Source organism: Crocuta crocuta, unplaced genomic scaffold (assembly GCF_008692635.1).
Source record: "Crocuta crocuta isolate KB4526 unplaced genomic scaffold, BGI_CrCroc_1.0 scaffold186, whole genome shotgun sequence".
Taxonomy (NCBI): domain Eukaryota; kingdom Metazoa; phylum Chordata; class Mammalia; order Carnivora; family Hyaenidae; genus Crocuta; species Crocuta crocuta.
The window spans coordinates 10,143,470-10,164,908 of NW_027551569.1; the positions used below are offsets into that span (position 1 = coordinate 10,143,470).

Consider the following 21,439-nt stretch of genomic DNA (forward strand, 5'->3'; position numbering starts at 1 on the left):
AAAAACAAAGGAAAACCTACCACATCATGTGGATAAAATCGAACTGAGGTAGAACTGGATACATGAGAATCCGTGTCACTAAAATAAAATGAAAAAAACTTTAGGGAATAAACAGCTTGTCAAAGAAGAGAAGGAAAAGTAAATCTTTTAACAATTAGATGACATTTATATTCTTCACTGTTCCTCGTCCTTCAAAATGCAAAATATCATTTCCCTACAGATGTAATTAAGAGCACAGTCTCTGGGCCAGAGGATCTATATTCAAATCTCTTTATCAGCTAAATGAGATCTTGGACAAGTTATCCATCCTTTTAAACCCCTCAGTTTAATATAGTAATATAGGAGAATAGCGCCTCTATTACAAAGTTCTTATGGGGAGTGTTTAAGAAAGGAATTAACATATTTAAGCTATAATAGCCTAGAATGTGATGAATCTGTTTCCACATTCAAGTTTAGATTTTGAAACCTGAGACCTTACCATATTTATGGCATAAAGAATCGTTCTTAAATTATATTAAACATAATTGTTTCCATTGCTCCATATTTCTCTTGTTTCTACTATTACAAAATCACCTAACACTCCAATTTGGTCATTCCCAACAGGATCAGTTCCAAAACTGGACTATCAGAGCTTAGTGAGTATAGCTTTCTATATGTTCTATCTTTTCAGTGGATTAAGCTAAGTGACTACAAGATCCTATTGTTTAAAATTGCCCCTATGGGGCACCTGGGTGGCTCAGCTGGCTCAGGTCATGATCTCATAGTTCGTGGGTTTGAGCCCGTGTCGGGCTCTGTGCTGACAGCTCAGAACCTGGAGCCTGGTTCAAAATCTGTCTCTGACTCTCTCTGCCCCTCCCCTGCTCGTATATTGTCTCTCTCTTTCTCAACTATAAACATTAATAAAAAAAAATTATGGCCTCTAAAAACTTTTTAAAAATTAAGTGAACTGCCCATACATAAATGTGTAACATTTAAACAGGTGTGTCTCATTATTAAATATACATCCTAATAAAGGAATCAAATAAAATGACTCCAATGAAAAAAGTGAGCTACATCAGTCAATAATGGACTTCAAGGCAGCAACCTAAATAGATGAGTAAGATTAGAATTTTAGAAAAAAAATGTAATACATTCTCCATTAGAACCGATTATGTGACCAAGATCTCTAGTTCTTATTTGCTTTTCTCCTAACTTCTCCCTTTTCTTACAGTGTAATTTCTTACTAAGGGAAGGAGAGAAAAGAAACTAAATATAACATATGACCCATGTTTTAAGAAATTCCTCTTTCTTATAGGTAATAAATTTTAAAACAAAAGATGATCATGTAAAAAGATACTTTATCAAAACCCTTATGAATAACACTTTTAAAATACAAAGAGACCTGATAAGTCTGATGTTAGTAGTATAATTATTTTTCTAATAAGCTTTCTTTAAAAAGCTTTTTTATACATCATACAGTGTGTGTGTGTGTGTGTGTATGCAGCATAAAATATACTGTTAAATTTAAAATTGTGGGAAACCACCAACCCACTGTAAGATCTACAGGGAATTCTTATTTAATTATTTAAAATACAGACCAGCTTTTCTTTTAAGAATAATGCTCTCTTTTTTCCAGGGCAATAAATTCTACCTTACATCTTTTGGAGACAAATGCACAATGACAACATTATTTAAGCCAATATGAACAAATATTTTCAAAGGAACTTTTTCATCTCAAGGCTTAAACATGGCAAATATATGCAAGTACATACACTCTCCTAATAGGACTTCACACATACCAGATATTAGAAGCTCTTCTTGCTGCTGGTTCAAAATTCACAAGTGACATATCACAGCCACCAGTCTCATAAAGCGTAGAAGAGAACTTACCTAGCAAATAAATGATTTTTTTAAAAAGCCATTAGAATACTCAAAAATTTTCCATCATAAAACACTAAATTTCAAACGTGTTACAGTTTAAGAAAATGTACTATAACCTTTTCCCAAAATATTTTTAAAACAATGATCTGCATGTAATTCAGCATGATGTGAACAGAAAAGGAATGCTAAATAGTGGGGCAAAATGTCAATATACACAATCAGGTCTTAACAGTAAGGGATTTAGGCCAGCTCTGCAATCCAGTTTCCTCTTCTCTTCTCTCAGGACATTCTCAATTGAAGTAATCACATGAATGAATTTAACGTTGTTTAAAAGTCACCTGACCACTTTGCAAGTGATGCGTGGCCATTAGGAAAGCTGCTTAAGTTTTAAGATCATTCAAACTGCAGGACAGCAAATTTCTGAGACTACTTTCATGGAGTTTGGGGTTTGTTTCTTGGGGTTTTTTAAGTTAACATAAAATGTAACACATGTTTCAGGTACAGAATTTAGTTTCAGGTATAGAATTTAGTTATTCATCACTTACATACAACACTCAGTGCTCATCACAACAAGAGTGCCGTCCTTAATACCCATAATGTTTTGTTTTGTTTTTTTTTAAGAAAAAAATGAAATGTCAAAATAAATCTAAGAAGTTCAATGAAGTATAATGTTGATCATAATTAAATCATAGTATTTAATGAACATAGTATAAATTATAGTATTTAATGAACATTACTAGTTGCACTAGAAATTACATTGGTTGCAAAGGAATACAGGTTGAAATAACTCTTAAAATGAGCTCTATAAAATAATTTCTGGATAGTCAAATTTTTAAAAATCTGGAAACTATCTCAAATGCATTCCTCACCTTGACAACCTACGGTAGCCCTATCAGTAGTGGGTAGGGAGCAGAAATAAATGAATATAAATTTCCAGTAGGACAATGAAATGAAGTATAGAACTCTGCAACCATTTGGGACTTAGTCCAGGCTGCACTTTATTTATAAATAGGAGGAATCTTAAGGGCAATTTCAACTGGATGGCAGGGCTAAAAAATTTCTCTTCCATGACTACAATGTAAACACAGTATGAAGATTTTTATTTAAGTGAAATCCTTGAAAAGTAACAATATAAGACCCCATGATATATTAATACTATAACTCAGGGTTTGAAGAACATCCCAACAATCACCTCATTCTTTAAAAGGATTAGAATCTGCAAAGTATTAAATAGGATTATTTGAGTGCTTTCTATGGATCAGACAGGATATGTAAATATTTTATTACGGTGTTTTCTGTAGTAGCATTTTTTAAATCAGAATAATATACTCCCGTGACAAATGAGAAAAAAAGCATTCTGTGAAATATTTCATTTGCTTTTTTTCAAGGGAGGATTATTCAGTATGTGGATTATCTAAAACTCTTTTTGCCACCCCCATGTGCCACCCTCATCTTTTAGTCATGAATCATTCACTCTTAGCACTTCTAACACAAAACAGATTAATAAACTAAAATGAAATAATACAAGCTGTCCATTTGGCTTCTTCTTAGGTGTATTACTGAAAAATTTTTTGAAGTGGTACAGTGGTTGTAGAAATTGTTAGTGAAGGAAAAAAAACAAAAATACTGGCTTGACTGATATTTCAAAATTATTTTTAAATTGTAATTTTTTATTCTGTGCTCTTTCCTCACTTATCATGGAAAGTAAAAAATTGGCTGTGTTACTATAAACAGCTTACATTAATAAAAAAAGGAAACATCAAATCAAAATTACAGATTGCATAAGTGGAGAATAATTATAAACCCATGTAAGTGAGTAAATCACAGAGTAAAAAAGAGCTGGGAGGGCTTGGATGCGATGTGTGAAATCCAGTGAGGATAGACCGGATATACTAATAAGTGTTTAAATCACATAATTTGTGTGTATTTTACAAATAACTTAATACTATAATCAATAGAATTTAAACTATTGGAATATATTCTGAGTTTTAATAACACAAGTTCTGTTTTGGGGATACTGAATATGATAAATATTCATATGCAACTGAAATCAACTAAAGATATTATTCTTTGTAATTTTCAAACTGAACACTCAAAGAACGTTAAGTCATTATGCAACTATACTCTCTTTTATGTATAGATACCTCTTATGAAATATAAATAGTTGCACTTTAAATAAATAGAAACATAAAAATAAAGCATGCCCTCCAAAAAGCTCTTTAGACAAAGAAGGCTGGAAAATCTGAGTAGTTTTATTACTGTATAAATCAAGAACTCTGAATGCTTCTTTACAAACCAATGACTAACAAGCTATAAATTTTAGAAATTTAACAAAGCATAAAGCATGTCTATGAAAAAGGAGGCTATAATTTTAACAAACGTGCAATGACTTCAACACTGATCCCTCCACCCTGCCAAGAAGCCTTTGTCTATGTACTAATCTTAAGAACATGTTCAGGCAAAAAAAGAACAGGTTCAGGTCAGAAAAAGCTAATAGTGTATTAAGGCTTCTTGGTATATTCCTAAAGTGACTCCACAAAAATAACAGATTCTAAGTCTCCTCTTGTACCTCTGGGCTTAGCAACTAGTTAGCACTTGAAAAGAAACAAATTTCATTCAGAGGATAAACAACTCAGGAAAAATTACACTAGAAATTGTTTCGTTTAAGGTTTTGATGAAAAACTTAGTAATATTTTAAGGTATTATAGTCTACTAAAAGCGTCTTCAAAAATAACCAAAACAGAAATAAGTATATATTATTATTGGTTTAATAAAGATTAAGAATATCCTGAATCTGTCCAAAGATCCTTATAGATCTCCTATACATATCTCATTTTAAGATCAAAACCATAATGTCGTTAACCTTTAGGTCTAAACTAAAATGTACCCTTATCAATAATCCTATTTTTATATTATCCCGTATTAAGGAAAATACTGTAAGCATTGATTTTTTTCTAATGAAATTGAGAAGTAGATCAATGAAATGTGTCCTTCTCAACATGAATTATGATTAAAAACTAAGTCATCTCAACAGATTCAACTCCCAGGTAATAATTAATTATATCTAACAGAATGGCTCTGTCATGATTTTAAAAGAAAACAATTACTTTCTGACAAAATAAGACTGGCGGTTGGAATTTCAGACTTGATACTGGCCATGAGATAGCATCTAGAGATTAAGGGGGGAAAAAGTTAATGTACCTGCTATTTCTCAGTTTGGAACGTTCAGCTGATTGCTATGGCCTATAAAAATTACATTTCATTACACAAAACCTTTTTTTTTAAGGTAGGAAAATTTCAAATAAACATAAGTCAATAAATAAGTGATGAACAACAGGAAGATGAATAAAATGAGATACTGATTTAAAGAAAAGGACACTCAAAACATTTCCCCAAAGCCATGAATGCTACAGTAGATAAACTCAAAATAGACACAGGGAAGACACTGATAAAAGACATGAGAAATTAGTGGTATTCTCTAACTCGTCCTTTCAATAAAAGTCCTTGCTACATAGCACAAAGTGTATAAAGACTGTTCACTTGGCTAAGAAACCTCTGTTGCATTCGTGATGTTACTCATTTTACTTGTGTACCGTGGAAGGAGGGAGTTACTAGGACAGACCTTCTGTAGGATTTTTCTAATCCTCCCAGTACCAACAACAAAGGAGGCCTCCGAAATCTCTTGATTTCCTTCTGTGGACCCTTTTGCCACTAAGCCTAATCCTGGTACACTGTTAATGGAAGTCCTCTCTTCTCCAGTATTAACTCTTAGGGCAGGCCATGGCTACTAGAGCAAAGCCAGGCACAAGGGAGGCAGCTTTATAAAGTGTTGTTTAGAAGGCTCTTGGAGGACCACAATACATCTACATGGCTAAGTGAAGGATGCTACAAAAAGTGCTTATTTCTAATGTGATGACTACTGTGTTCACAATGCTATCTCAGTATGTTAGAGAAAAGACATTTAAGACTAGTTCCAGTTTCTTGGATGACACCATCCTCATTATGAGTGGTACCTATGAGTCTCTGAGAAAACTCTGGTGAGTTTTCACCAAAGAGAAATGACTTGTTTCATTTCTTCCTATAGTACAGGGTGGGCAAACCTTTTCTATACAAGGCCAGAAAGTATTTTTGGCTTTGTGGGTCAGTTGTTACAGTAATTCAAGACTACCACTGTAGCATGAAAGCAGCCACAGAAAACATGTAACATAAATATGTATTTATTTCACTTTATTTATAAACAAACAAACAAAAAAACAAGCATCAAGCTGGGTGGATTATGGATTTACCCCACAGGCCATAGTCTGCAATCCCTTTCCTGGACCAAAAAAAAAAAAGGCTTAAAGAGGTTTCTAAAGCCTTTTAAACTATTGTACTAGAATGGTAATCATGGCACTATGCTACTTGTAATTGAAAGTCTCAATCTTGAAGGGTGCCTGGGTGGCTTAGTTTGTTAAGCTTCCAACTCTGGATTTTGGCTCAGGTCACGGTTTGGGAGATCAAGCCACATGTCGCACTGACAGCGTAGAGCCTGCTTGGGATTCTCTGTCTCCCTCTCCCTGTGCACATCCCCTGCTCACTCTCTTTTTCTCTCTCTCTGAAAATAAATATTAAAAATAAACTTAAAAAAATAAAAAACAAATAAAAGTTTCAATACTGAGAAACCAATCCTTCTTCGTGGGATGTTCACCACTGTGCTAGGTTTTTAAAACAAGAGAAAACAAAAAAGAGCAGGCATGAGAAGAAAGGTTGGTTTAGAAGAGAGGTTTGAGAACTGGTATGAAAAGACAGATGTCCCTATTGCTTGGCAACAAAAAAATCGATGTATATACTGATCTATTTTACTGACATGGCCATTGTCCTCTAGTTCTGACTTAACACCACATGCCTTCATTGCTTAAGTTTCCACTCTTACTGCCTCATCCCCAGATCAGGTGAACCTTCCAAAAGTGAATATACAAGTTCATATTCTGCTATGATTTCATCATCTGCTCACATTTTCTTTCAAAGGGACAACCTCATCTTGGTAAAATCTGAAACAGGACAATGATACTGATGTCATTACAAATGATCAGGTAAATAAAAAGGCAAGCCACAGAATGGGAGAAAATATTTTTGTATCTGACAGATTAGTTATATCTAAAGTACAAAAAAACCCTCTTATACCTCAATAAAACAACCAACACAATTTTAAAAGTGAGCAAAATACTTGGACACACATCACAAAAGATCATCAACAGTCATAAGAGAAATGTAAATTTAAACCAAAATGCAATACAACTATTAGGGTTAAAATTTTAAAGGCCAGCAAATAGCCAATGGGAACAAGAATGGGCATGAGTGCAATTCACATACATTGCTGGTGTGAATGTAAAACCACTTTAGAAAAGTTGTTTTATTAATAATGGACAAAACCCAGAAATAACGCAAACATCCATCAGATGAATGGATACACAACATACATACGCTTGCACAATGGAATAATATTCAGCACAAAAAAATAACCCACGCAACATGATAAACTCAACAACATCACACTAAGTGCAAAAGGCCACATTAGGACTGCATTTACATGAACTTCTAGAAGATGGAGAACCATAATGACATAAAATATGCAGTGATTGCCTGTGGCCAGGGAGGAATGGACTGCAACAGGGGCAACAAAGAATCTTGTAAAGATGATGAAATGTTCTGTATCTGGATTGTAGTATTTCACAGGTGTGCACACTTGTTACAACTCAACTAACACTACATGTTAGATGGATGCAATTTATCATACTGAAATTATAGATCAAAAATTGATTTTTAAAACAAGGAACAAATGACTGGTCAGGTAAGAGTCTAAATAGATGAAAGAGTGTGAGACAGCATGTAATCAGTGGAATTCCTACAAAATACAAATCAGGAGTGAGTGATATTTGTTGTTTTGTTTTGCTTTTGTGGTTCATTAAAAAAATACTATACACTGCCAGATTCAAAAGTAGTATATAAAATGAAGAAAAGTTCCCCACTCCCCCAGGGACAGCCACTGTGTTCTTCTGAACAATTTTTATGTACATTTGTCCTAAGACAATTGGATCACTCTCCTCATGCACATTCTAAAATTTACATCTTTTGCTTACTAACTAGCTTAACTTTTCATGCCAATAATAAAGATTCATAAGGTTGCCTGGGTGGGTCAGCTGGTTAATCCTCTGACTTCAGCTCAGGTCATGATCTCTCAGTTTGTGGCTTCGAGCTGTGCATTGGGCTCTGTGCTTGCTGACAGCTCAAAGCCTGGAGCCTGCTTCAGATTCTGTGTCTCCCTCTCTCTCTGCCTCTCCTGTGCTTAGACTCTCTCTCTCTCAAAAATAAACAAACATTAAAAATTCTTGAAAAAATAAAGATGCATCAAGTTCTAAATATTATACTGTTTATGTACAATCATTTCTTTTAGGGGCTCTCTAATAACAGAGATTTAGATTGCTTAAAGTTTTTCAAAATTATAAACAATGCTATAATGAATATCCATGTACACATATCTTTGCAAGTTTGCAAATTTTGAGGATTAAAATTACAGGCATTTTAATGGCTGTACAGTTCTAAACTGCCCTCCAAAACATTCAATCTTCACAGCTTTTCTGCTAATAGACATTTTACACAAAGATGAAAAAGATCTCAACCTTGTTTTTAATCTACAATTTAAAAAATTATGAGTGAACTTGAACTGTTTGTCTATGATTATAAACCACTTGTATTTCAACTTTTCTAGTTACTGATCTTTATCTTATTGATGTGAAGTGCTTATTGTAGCAAAGACTGATAACTGGCCTCCAGGATTTATCCTTTCCTTATTCCTTTTATTAATAGGACCTTCGCTTCATTGAATTTCAGCTGGGTCTATGGTCACCGAATTAGAGACACTTCCTAGCCTCTCTTGTAGCTAGAAGTTGCCATGTGACTATGTATGAGCCCAAGGGAAGTGGGAGAGAGTTCAGGCACATTTCTCAAGTTGCCGTCTGAAAGATAAAGACTAACTGTCATTACTTTTTAGCAACACTCCCTTCCTGCTTTTCAGACAAATGTCAACAAGTGGAGCAACCACTATGGACCAGCAAGGAAGCCACACGTGGAAGGTAACAGAACCAATCCACCTGCTAGGGACAGCTCCCATTGACTATTAGAGACTGGTAAACTTCTCCTCTTTTATTTTAGTCACTGACTGGTGAGGGAGGGGCTGAAGGGAGGGAAGAGGTCCTCCACTGAAGAATCCAACCTGTATTTCAGCTAATGCATGTATTAATCAAGTTTAACTTACAATCTTAAAGATGTTAATGTTAGAAAGTAGATAATCTAGTCTAGTACTTCAGCGAATTCTTTTTGACATAGACAAGCAAGAGACAAAGGAGGGATCTCAACAAGTCCTTGTTACCTTCTGTAAAACTAGAGCAGTTAAGGCACCCAGAGCTTTTAAAAATAATATACTAGAAGCCTTGCAACAGTAACAGTGAGAAACTTCTGAGCATTGTCCAGGGGGTGAGGTTAGAACAGATAAAATAAAGTTTATCTGGTTTTATTTTTCATTTATAATATTTGTGGCGATAAAAGAGACACGGATAAGTCCTTTTAGGTAAAATGTAAATTGGGACAAGCTTCCAGAGAGCAATTAACAGTATGTATCAAGGTCCCAGAATGTTAAATTCCCCTTGATGATTACCTTCAATATATTTATCCTAAAGAAATACCCACAACTATATAGGAAGGTTTTACGTAAAGGATGTTCAGCAGAGTGTTTATTACAACAGAAAATATCAGGAATCATCCTGAAGACTAACAACAGGGTTAGTTAACTGGTTAAATAAACTATAATTACATATTAATGTTAATAATAATGATAGCAATGATTATTCATGTAATTGACTTATTACTGCCAGGCACTGTTCTAATTGTCTTGCACATTTTAATAGATATAATCCTCACCATAAACCTATGAAGTAGATATTATTATTACTAATCTTTTGATAAATGAGGAAACTGAGGCACAGGGAGAAAATAACTTGCCCAAGGCCACAAAGCTCATAAACAGTAGAGTGTGGACTGGAAGACATGAAGTCTGACTATGGAGACTGCTACATTCTACTCCCTTTCATGGAGATTTCGGAGATAAAATATTATGCTATCATTTACAACCAAGTTAAAGAACAATTAATAACACAAGTAAATAACATACATGCTAAGTGAAAAGGGCAAGATACAAAACTCATACGGCAGCACCAAGTCACTCATCATGATCCCAACTCTGTTTCAGAAAAGTATATCAAATGTGTGCATTAAAAAAGACAGGAAAGAAAAATTATAAAATTTCAAAAGTGAATATCTCTAAGTGATAAAATTACAGATGACTTAATTTTCATTATATTTCCCAGTATTACTAAACTTGTATGTCTGTTATAAGAATGAGAAATGCATGTTCAAATCTTATCAAAAGGAAGAGTATATCCTCAAAGTTAACACTTCTTCCTTTTAGATAATAATAAAAGATATTTATTGCTTCAATAAAAATAAACATTTTACTTTCATTTGTATATATTTTGTGTTGCACTCCCCCTAAAAAATAAAAAATAAAATGCAGCTTCTTAGGAATTCAAAAGTAACAATAAAAGACAATATCAAGGTCACTGCAAAAAGAATATAACTTTTCGTTTTGAGGAATGAAAATGATCTGCCATAAGATAGGGCAATGATGTATAAACTCCATAGCCCTCTGACCTCTGTATAGTAACAAGGAAAAGTATCTATATAAAAGACATAAAACAGAAGACATATAACATATAACAAAATGCATAATACATATAATCTTTTTGTATTATCAAGACTAACTCTGATAAAAATCGCTGAGAGTATTATAGGTCATCTGAGCCCCTGATTTTTAAAGTAAAAAATTTTAAAGCCTCCAAATCATATTTCTGCTTAATAACGCATAGCTGCTATAAACCGCTTAATAAAAAGGCCAATAGGGAGTCTAGGGTACAGCCAGATTTAAGTCTTTTTTTAGAGCTGACCATATTTTCAAGTTAATAAATTCTGTAGTAAAGCAGATTATCTCAAAGAATACCTTCTTTGTCAATCCTTGCATAGCAATGAAATAAAAGAAAGCCTCAAAAATAAGTTCACTCATCACTTTTTAAACCTCTAATACACTAATGAAATTAAGAAACTTAACTTCATCAGAGGAATACCACTATGATTTTTTACATATTATATTTAGATTTTAAACATAGATATAAACTTTTCATTTCTTGTTTATTTTGTACATGAAAATTTTAGGTAATGTTACATTTACTTTTTCAAAGCATATCCTCACCAATGACCACCACTAATTTCATACACACAGAAAACACACCCATAAATGTTGCTGTTTTACCGGGCCTTATCTAGAACATTTCCTCTGAGATGTGCTACATACTAAGAGTTTAACTATCAACTGGGGCGCCTGGGTGGCTCAGTCAGTTAAGCGTCCGACTTCGGCTCAGGTCATGATCTCATGGTTGGTGGGTTCGGGCCCCGCATTGGGCTCTGTGCTGACAGCCAGCTCAGAGCCTGGAGTCTGTTTCAGATTCTGTGTCTCCCTCCCTCTCTGACCCTCCCCTGCTCACGCAGTCTCTCTCTCTCAGAAATAAATAAAACGTTAAAAATAAAAGTTTAACTATCAACTATAAAGGCATCATAACTTCAACTTATTAGTCTTAATTTGCAAGAGGAAGCTGGGTTTAGCATAAAAACTGAGAAGTGATTGGATTGGCAAATTTTCTAGAAAAAGCTTGATAGATAAAAAATAAAACTTTAAGGCTACATGAATTCAGAGTCCTTCATGTGACTTATCTGGGCACTAAGTACAGCTTATTTTATTTAGTGTAACTGCAATTTAATTCAGAATATAATAAGAAATCAACTGCAAAGAAATGAGTCCTCTAGAAGATTGATGAGTAGGAAATTAACCCTTAAGACATGGTTAAAAAAAAAAGTGGTATGTTACATTGAAGGATCTGAGAAATTCTTAGATAAGAACTGCCTTTTCAAAGACGTTATCTTTAAAACTTATCTGTCACATCACTGGAACCTTTTTTATTGTTTTAAATTAAGTTTGCTTGAAGGTGAAGTCTATAAATAAGAAAGGAAACCATCCAAATTTTTCCATCAAGGTTCTAAATTATATACTTAGAATTCAGCCTTTAAAATTAAATATGATTAGCAATTATGCCTACTGAGTACATATGATGAAAATACTTTTCCTTCTGCTGAAAAAGCTATTAGCAAAATCCATAAAATACCATCTTCAGTGAATTTTTCCACCATGTCTAATGTTACCTGGTTAACCCTGACACCCTAGTTAAAATTCAACAGAGAAATAACGGGTTTATGGGTTTACAGCCGTCATTTATAGTTGTGGTTATCCAGTGTGACACCACAAAGTAAAGATGTAGAAAACAGTTCAGGAAAACTACCTAGGCTTAGAATTAAACAATGCCTGACTGCACGTTTCCTTTAATCCAAAAAGGCTGTTCCTCGGTTTAAGGTAAACAATCAATTATTATCTATATATGTGTACATATGCAAACATCTACATGCACTCAAACATACATATGTATAAGTGTATATGTATGCTTGTATGAGTGTTTTATATAAATGTATTATGTGTATACATTTTTATATAAATGTATTATGTGTATACATTTTCATATGTAAATACTGTACATTTAAAATTTTCCACCAGAAAAGCTAAATTTGGAAGGAAACAATCCTTTCTAAATATTTCATATTTTTAGGAGATAGCATGACTAACTTTAACATATTTGAGTATATAGGACCCAAATTCATTTACCCAAAATTATCTTACTGTTAATTATATCATGAAGAAATTAAACCATGCAACAAAAATATTCTAGTGGAATATATTCTAAAAATCAGTGTCTCCACCACTCATTTTCAGGATCTTTTTTGGCCAAATTTATATGCTATGGAACAGGTATACACTGTCCACTGATTCCCTCTTTTGTGTTAATTATCACAATACATTCAATTTGACAGCTGCCAGGTCCTACAGGCCAATAACTAGTTATTAGAAGGCAGATAAGAAAAAAAAATCCAAATTTTAAGACAACAACCTGAATATTCACGCACAGACGCTAGTCACTCCACACTTTACCTTCAGAACTGTCCAGTGAGTTCATATGTACATATTTTCAATAATCTGCAAGTGGATTCAGAATGGGATTTTACCATTAAGGTTTTCTTAGCAAGTTTTTTGAGCAAATTAGGTTTCATGGAGAAAAATCATCTACTGCATCATTTTATGTCTGATTTGGCAAAAGTCAAAAACTCCAAAATGGATCAAAATTAAGCCTTTTAACAAAAGCTATTACCATAAACCCAACTAGCAATGGTGATGGTTGCTGCAATTTTATATGCACAAACTGACAAATCCTCTGCTCAAAGGACTTTGAGTTAACTTGAAATAGCGATAAAAAGATATTAACCGAATATACTTGTAACTAAAAAAGTATCACTATTTTAACTCAAAGCAAGTAAGTTGAGGACCTTCCTAATAAACTCCCTTGCTTCTTCAAATTGTAAACTCAAAAGCAACAGCACTCTAAAATTAAAATGTTTTATCGCCTTCTATTTTTATTTAGAAATCACTATATATGCTAATGTTATAAATATCTTAGATGACCATTTCCAAGTTTCTGTAAGATTTACTAAGGGTAATTATTTTCATCAATATGCTTGTCTAACATTTGTGAACTCTCTGTAACTAAGGGTTTTTACAAAATGGGAAATGTCAGATAGCATATTAAATGTTATTTATCTAATTTACACCAAACATCCTTCTAGCCAAAGTGTCAAGTGGATTATCATCTTTATAAATGAAACACAGCTATAACTGGGGTAAACAAAATCACTGGGAGCAAATGTGTTTTTTTTAATAGCAAAATCTTCTTCGTTGTATTTACTTGTTACTAATCTGCATTCTGAACACAAGATGGATTTTACAAAGAAATAGAAACCAAAGAATAAAATACTCTGTTTTATAGACTTTGTATATATTTTACATACAAAGTAAAATATAAAATACTGTCTGTAAGGTACAAAACAGGTTTGCGCGGCTATGAGTAACTGAGCTATACCACCCCTCTGGGAATAAACTACTTAATAACATATTAATATTTATAGCTATATATAAGAGGAAAAAAAACTTGATCAATGGAATGATATTAGTATACAGCTATGGTGTTCTCAGAGTATTGCATTTAGAGTTATAGTAAGTCTATCTCAGGTGACAGACACTGACATGAAATATAGAATACCCGAAAGAAAGATTCTATAGCAACAGACCATTAGAAAGTATTTTTGCCTTTCCTGCAGCACATTCAGCAAATTCAAAGAAATTAAGGTTTAATCAAAATAATTTTTAAAAAATCAACATTTCCCCACAGAGTACAAGTGCCAAAGAAAAACAGGATCGCCCGAATCTTTATAAGAGAACACTAAAGCATGAACATTAATACTTTTAACTACCCACCAATAATATGCTAAAAAAAAAAAAAACCCCAAAAAACACAGAATAAAAGTTGAGAGAAATTGAAAAGGGGAAAGCAAGTCAAATTTTCCTCACATATAGGACAAATCCTATAAAAAGTGCTCTTATGCACAGTTCCAAAGCAAGCTATCTCACAGAAATCGCAGTCATTGTTACCCATCATCTGCTGCATTACAGCTTTGTATCACCAAGATTACATAAGGCCTGCATACCAAGTTCATCGTGCAAACTGCTGCCGCCTACAGCAGATGCATTGTCATGTGATGCTTCTAAGTGGACACTCCCATTTCTCACCAGCAAGGAGGCACTAGCACTGAGCACTGCAGCCTGGGAAGGGGGACGGGACTGGACTTTGACCTGGGCTGTGGACTGCTGGCCTTGCTGACCATCTTGAAGGCTAGGAAAAAACATGGATTGGGGAGACATTACAGGGAAGAAAAGAAAAAAAACAATAGCTAGAATGAAGTTAATATAGAAAACGGATTTCAAAATGTAACCTGATTTTTTCAATGTAACCCAAGAAGGCTAACAAACTTTGTAAAATATACAGATTACACTACTGTCTTAAATCTTCTGGTCCTTAGAAAACTGAGTCATAGTGAGGAACACAGCAAACATTTAATGTATATGTAAACTAATCAATCTGTGACTTTTTCCTACCCCAAGCCACCAAAATTCTAGCGTAAGGAAAAAGAAAGCAGCAAAGAAACACAAGCACATTAATTATATATGGGGGTTGGAGCTGGTCCCCAATAGATAAATCCTCTTTTTCAGTTTAAATATGCACTTTTATTTATAACCTTTATAATTCTAGAATTGTTCTTTCAAATATTCTGGCATCTCGAATTCACAATAAAACAAAGTTTCTATGCACTTGAAAACCAAAGAATTCTTATCAAATGCGACCAAGGTGACAGTTTTCAATCAAAAGAAAATCACAAACTCGTGCAAGAGAAACAGAATAACAAACATCGACTCAACCAAGTGAAATACAAATGACTGCTGGGATGCTGCAAGAATGATTAATTTATAAAGTATTTTTTTTATAAAAAGCCTGCATATTTTTTAAATAAAGCTGCACAGGCTCTACGTACATGTTATTACCTTCTCCAATCCATTTCATCATTTCCTTAGCAAGGACCCATCATTTTAGAAAATCTTAAAAAAAATCATTTGGAAACCAGTAATTTCTCAAGGGATATTACAATCTTTTTTTAAATCTTACAGAATTTTGTTATTATTAGTATTTTGTTATTATAGATTTGCCATTTATTAAAACTATCAAAATCTAAATATCTAAAAATTACCTATAATTAAGAAGCTATATTATATTCTTAACTCATTTTACATTTTAGATGTTTATTTTAAAATACTATTAATTTTAATGGGCTTGGTATAATATTCAAACTTAATCAGTGAAACTCATGAAAATATTTTGAGTAGAATTATCATATGTCATTCTCTACATGAGGTTCAAAGTAACTATGCATTGTTATTAAATTAGTAAACAAAAAAAAAAAGACTGCTGCTTAGGATGGCCTCATTCAGGTTTTTTTTAAATCATTTTCTTGAGTATCAACTTCTTTCTAATGTTTTGAATTCAATGCAATGGTTTCTCTGATGCCTACAAAATGACAAAACTCATCTTTAGAGACTGTGAAGAGCACTGCAATTTCAAGTAACCATGTAATAGAAGACTATGTAGAAAATACGGTTTCTATTGCTTAAGCCTGTGGTTATTGCAACAGAATACACTCTGGAATCATGCTGTCTGATAGTGTAACCACATGTGACTATCTACAATAAAATTTTAGTCCCTCAGTCCCACTAAGCTCATTGCCAAGTGCTCAACAGCTACATAAAGTAACTAGAGGCTGCTGTAGGTAAGAGCTACCAGAGGGGACAGGAGTTAGTAGTTAAGAGTCCACCCACTGGACAGTGTTAATTACATGTATCTTTCTGCCACCACGGAACGGTCTATTAATCATTACTACCTTGGAACATTCATAGTTCCAAGTTCTCTTAGGGCCAACGAAAAGTTTACATTCTAAATAGAGCAGAGGAGTGTATGGAAGATATAAAAAATCCAAGTCTACACAACGTTGACTTGTTGCTGCTTACTGGCATTATTTTTTTAAGCTATAACTATGAAAGTATTCATTTAATAACTCCTTTGGAGTAGATATTTGTACAACTGACATAAATCAAGAGATGATCTTGGGAATTAATATAATCAAATATGGTTGTATCTTCCATACATATATACATAATAAGTCTATTACTCTTCCTCAAAATCTATCTAAAGTTATTCACAAAGCATACCAAAATGACTAAACTCTACAAGGGAAAAAAATCCTGACAAAAGAAGTGTTTAAGTAGTTCAAGTACTACATCCCTTCCGATTTAGAAGACAGAAGAATTTTATATAATATGTACTCAACAAATCTTTCTATCCTTTTTAGTTTTAACTTAAAGACAAGAACAAAAGTGCTATATGGCAGTTAGATGTATTTTAACTTGAACACATTTGAGAATACAATAATCCTCAACATATCCATGTATACAAAAAGGTTTTCAAAATATTAGCCAATGCATGAAAACCAATTCCAGAATAAAGAAACAAAGGAAACTAGTGAAAATCTATGTGGCTATCAAGGTTTTGAACATCAAAAGCTAGTCATAAATGTTTATATCCCTTGAATTCCTATTTTGAAAATCCTTCGACAACAAAAAAGCCTCTCATTTTTACAGAAGTTGGTAGGAAAACTACTCCTGGAGGTTTGTACTTTACCTAACTAATAACTGACAGGAGGGAATATTTTTTACAGAACCAATTATCTATCAAAACTACCAGTATGAGAAAAGGTAGCAACTATTTTACAATATAGTACAATTTAGGTCTAACTATTGGCTATGGATAGCATCACTGACATGTAATCTTACCCATTAACATTTCCAATTTAAGTGGCAGAAAAATAAGGGCACCTGGGCGGCTCAGTGGGTTAACTCTTGATTTCAGCTCAGGTCACAGTTAGTGAGTTTGAGCCCCCACATCTGTCAGCACAGAGCCTGCTTGGAATTCTTTCTCCCTCTCTCTCTGCCCTTACCCCACTAGTGCTCTCTCTCAAAAATACAAAAATAAGGTTTAAAAGATAATGATGAGTAGCAGAAAAATATAGTTGGTCTTGGTCTTTTTTTTCCTCTGTACCACTTTCTTAGAATTTGGCACATTCTGCCTTATATCATTGGTTATTTTTATATGTGTCTCCACAACAAAAAAGTAAACTCTAAGAGTATGATTACATTATTCTTAATGAATCTGGAGCCAAGAGCCCTCAAAGGAATGCCTTGATCACAGTACACAAACAACAAATATTTGGTGGATTTTTCTGACTACCACAAAATGATCCCTATGAATTTCTAATCATGGATTCTGTTACTACTATGACCTTATTTGATTACAGATCTTTCAATCTTCTAATACTTAAAAAAAAATAGATCTAGGAATACAATAAAGCTCTTGTCCCCTCCCCAAAATGCAACTAATTTCTTTTCATTCCAGTCCATTAACTAGAGTTCTAAAAGACATCATATTTAGGTTGATAAAAATAGGTAAGTATGAAAATCTTAATATTAGTACTATAAAGTTTTTAAATATTAATCTTTGCTTTTCTCTTTAATAACTGAGAACTGGCAAGGGTCTATCAAAGTTACCTCTAAGACTAACTTAATGAAAAGAACACTTTTAAAAATAATTCTGAAACAGGACATTCTAACAATTATTTTTAAAATGTGCAAATTCCCTTGTGAAGAAATTTATGATTTACTCATAGTCCTTGAAAACACATAACTTACCAAGTTGCTTTTGATTGTTAATTACTTAAACTATTCATTAAAGTTTAAAATAAGTTAGTACATTTTATTGGTACTTACATAGTAATTGTAATTAAAATACTGCCACTCCTATTCCATTTTCTTTTGACAAACAAGTTTTTCAAGTTTTCCATGACTATACAATCTATATTTACTTAAAGATGAGAGTATTATTATGTAATTCAAACTGAAAATTAACAATTCTTTTCTACTAAAAATTTTTGTAATTAAAAAAAGATTTTATCAAATTGGTGTTTCTAATTCCTCTAAGCTAAATGTTCTCATTTCATCCATGATGAAGTCACCTATTTAAGATACACGCAATGTTTACACCGGAAATATCCTAGAACCTTAACAAAATCTACACACTGACTACTGGAAGACTACCTGCCAAAAATTCTAATGTGAGCGCTTTACAATTAAGCTTCACACTATTCTCCTCATTTGAACAGTGATGTATTTAAAACCCTACAAAATCTACATGATTGGTTGGAGTTAGAACACAGTTATTTAATATTCCACCAGGCAAAGAAAAAAGTAATTTGTCTGCATTTGTTGGGTGAGTGGGATCCAGCAGGCTCATTTGTGGCAAAGAATGATAGGGTTTGCAAAGGCCAAAAAAAGGAGGTTAAAATAAAAAAAGGATTAAGAAATAGCATCATGGAGTGAGAAAGCAAACATATCTATGGCAAGTATTATTCAAGGGGCAAAATGAGGAGGTTAGAAAAAACAAAACAAAGTAAAATGAAATGCTGAGCTCTTTCTGCAGGTTGGGGCTAGACATCAAATCCATCAGCAGAAAGAAGTTACTTCAGGGTGCACAGGAAAAGATATGAAGTGCGGAGAAGAGGAGGGCTGCTAAAAAGCAAAAGTGCTCAGAAAAGGTTTCTAGACCAAATCTTTTTTTAACTGGTGCCTTCCCATTTTTATATTTTCAATGTTGTTTTAACTAATCCACACTACTTCTTACAGAATTATGTATTACTGCAGGATTAATTAGGAACATGACCTACAAAAGATGAAGTTCCTGACTGTAATGTAAAACCCAGAAAAATAAGCAAGCCTTAAATGCCAGGGAAATGTAAAGAGAAAGATTTTGTTACTCTCCAGAACAGGATTTTAACAGGGAAGAGGGTCAGCTCTTCTGATCTACCATGTATTCAACAGGAGTTATTTCATCAAGTGTTCTTCCTTTTGGATTTCAGATTAAAATGTAGGAAAATAGTTTGGTAATGGTGATTTTCAACACAGAGATTAATGACAGTATATGATATTTCACGTGCATTGCCTAAGCAAGCACATGTAAAGCATTTTTGTCTGTATTTATATTCTTAAAGCACAGATGTTTTGACTCATAAGACATGCTTGAGAATAAAACATTAAAATTTTAATGGAAAACTATTCCCAGTATTATAAATAGATGCTTTCTTAATTAGGAATATTGGGAAATGCAAAAAAAATGTTTTTCTTCAATACTATGTAGAAGTTGAGAAATTCAACACAGATATATACAAAAATATACATATATATCCAATTGACCATACTTTACCATTAATTATTTTAGTTCCAGGTCATTTACCAGGTCCTACTGATTATGAAATAAAAGACACCAATTTTTAGGCAATACAAAATATGTATTTTAGTGAATAATCAAACTGGCTTATCAAGCTAAGGTCAGTTGTCTGTATTCCTCAACAAGCTCACCACTCAGCCCTTATCTGTTCCTATTAAACTGATCAGTATGTTGGGGAAAAGATGCTACAATAATATGAATTTGGAGTAGAAAAAAAATGAAAAGCTGACTTAAGGCCTCTATTTACACTTATATAACTGCCCTAAAGTAGTTTTGCTATTTAAATTGACGAACCCAATCTGATCATTGTGTTTAAACAGTGCAACATAAGGCATGCATATTGCAGCAGGCTCATGGCCACATGCAGAGAAAGCCCAAAGAGCTCAAAAGTATAGGAGAAACTGGAGGGAAGAGAAAAAGCAATTTGAATGCTTTCTTGGCACTGACAGAACAGGTTAGAAGGTCTGTTACATGCATGCTAAGCTTGGTGGAATTTTAAAATACCATACCTTAGGGGTGATCCGATGAGCAATGTAGGAGGGGTAGGGTTACTCCCTGCATTGTGCCGGCGCCGTACTGCCTGGCGCCTAAATGTGCTGCGTTCACGGCGAAATGACACTGCCTCCTCGCTGGCCTGTGCTGCTGCATCAAGATAGACTTAGGTCAAATAGGAGCCTAGGGCAGAGATGTCAATAGCAGCCGAGCCTGCCTCTCCCATCTGCCCACCCTCAAAGGTAAAGGGAACTTATCTACTTGAGCCAAATGGTTTTCATACATACACTGTTAATCTGTCATATCAAGAAATACACAGGACATACATGTTTATTTAAAGATAATTGTTTCTTTAAAAATGATTTTTTTGACATATCTGGCCTCACCATCTTCTCTTCAAACTTAATTTCCTATTTTAATATCTACGCTGGTTTAAATCTTCTAGGGGCTCCTGGGTAGCTCAGATGGTTAAGTTCTGACTTGACTTTGGCTTGGGTTATGCTCTCACGTTCGTTTGGTGAGCTTGAGCCCCATGTCTGGCTCTGCGCTGTCAGTGCAGAGCTTGCTTGAGATTCAGGCCTCTCCAAAATAAAGGAACAAAAAAATTTAAAAAAATTAATTAATTGGGGCGCCTGGGTGGCTTAGTTGGTTAAGCGACCGACTTTCGCTTAGGTCATGATCTCACAGTTTGTGGGTTCAAGCCCCGCGTCGGGCTATGTGCTGACTGCCAGCTCAGAGCCTGGAGCCTGTTTCAGTCTGTGACTCCCTCTCTCTCTGACCCTCCCCTGCTCACGCTGTCTCTCTGTTGCCTAGAAATAATTCAAACAAAAAAACAAACATTAATTAATTTAAAAAAGAACTTTGGGGAAAAAATAAATCTTTTTCTAAAAGTCTCATTAGTCCCATATTTTTTTTATTCCCTCTTGAATTAAGTCAACCTCAAAAAGTATAGTATTGTTAGTTCCAACTAACAAGAATGGGGCATTACTTTCTTACTCTCAAGAGGACAGTACAGAAAAGCAAAGATAATATTTCATTTTTTCAAGTTTATTTATTTGTGGGCG

At 33.7% G+C, this 21,439-nt stretch overlaps 1 protein-coding gene across 1 annotated transcript in view; it reads right to left on the bottom strand.

Annotated features, from left to right (window-relative positions):
• PCNX1 (pecanex 1) overlaps positions 1-21,439 on the bottom strand; it is a 168,988-nt gene that overhangs the window by 69,173 nt on the left and 78,376 nt on the right. Inside the window, exons 10-13 of the mRNA XM_077750650.1 lie at positions 20,393-20,525; positions 14,650-14,834; positions 1,779-1,869; positions 21-78 (exon numbers count right to left, since the gene is read on the bottom strand). Coding sequence (XP_077606776.1) covers positions 21-78; positions 1,779-1,869; positions 14,650-14,834; positions 20,393-20,525 — 467 coding nt within the window. The remainder of the gene's footprint in view (positions 1-20; positions 79-1,778; positions 1,870-14,649; positions 14,835-20,392; positions 20,526-21,439) is intronic.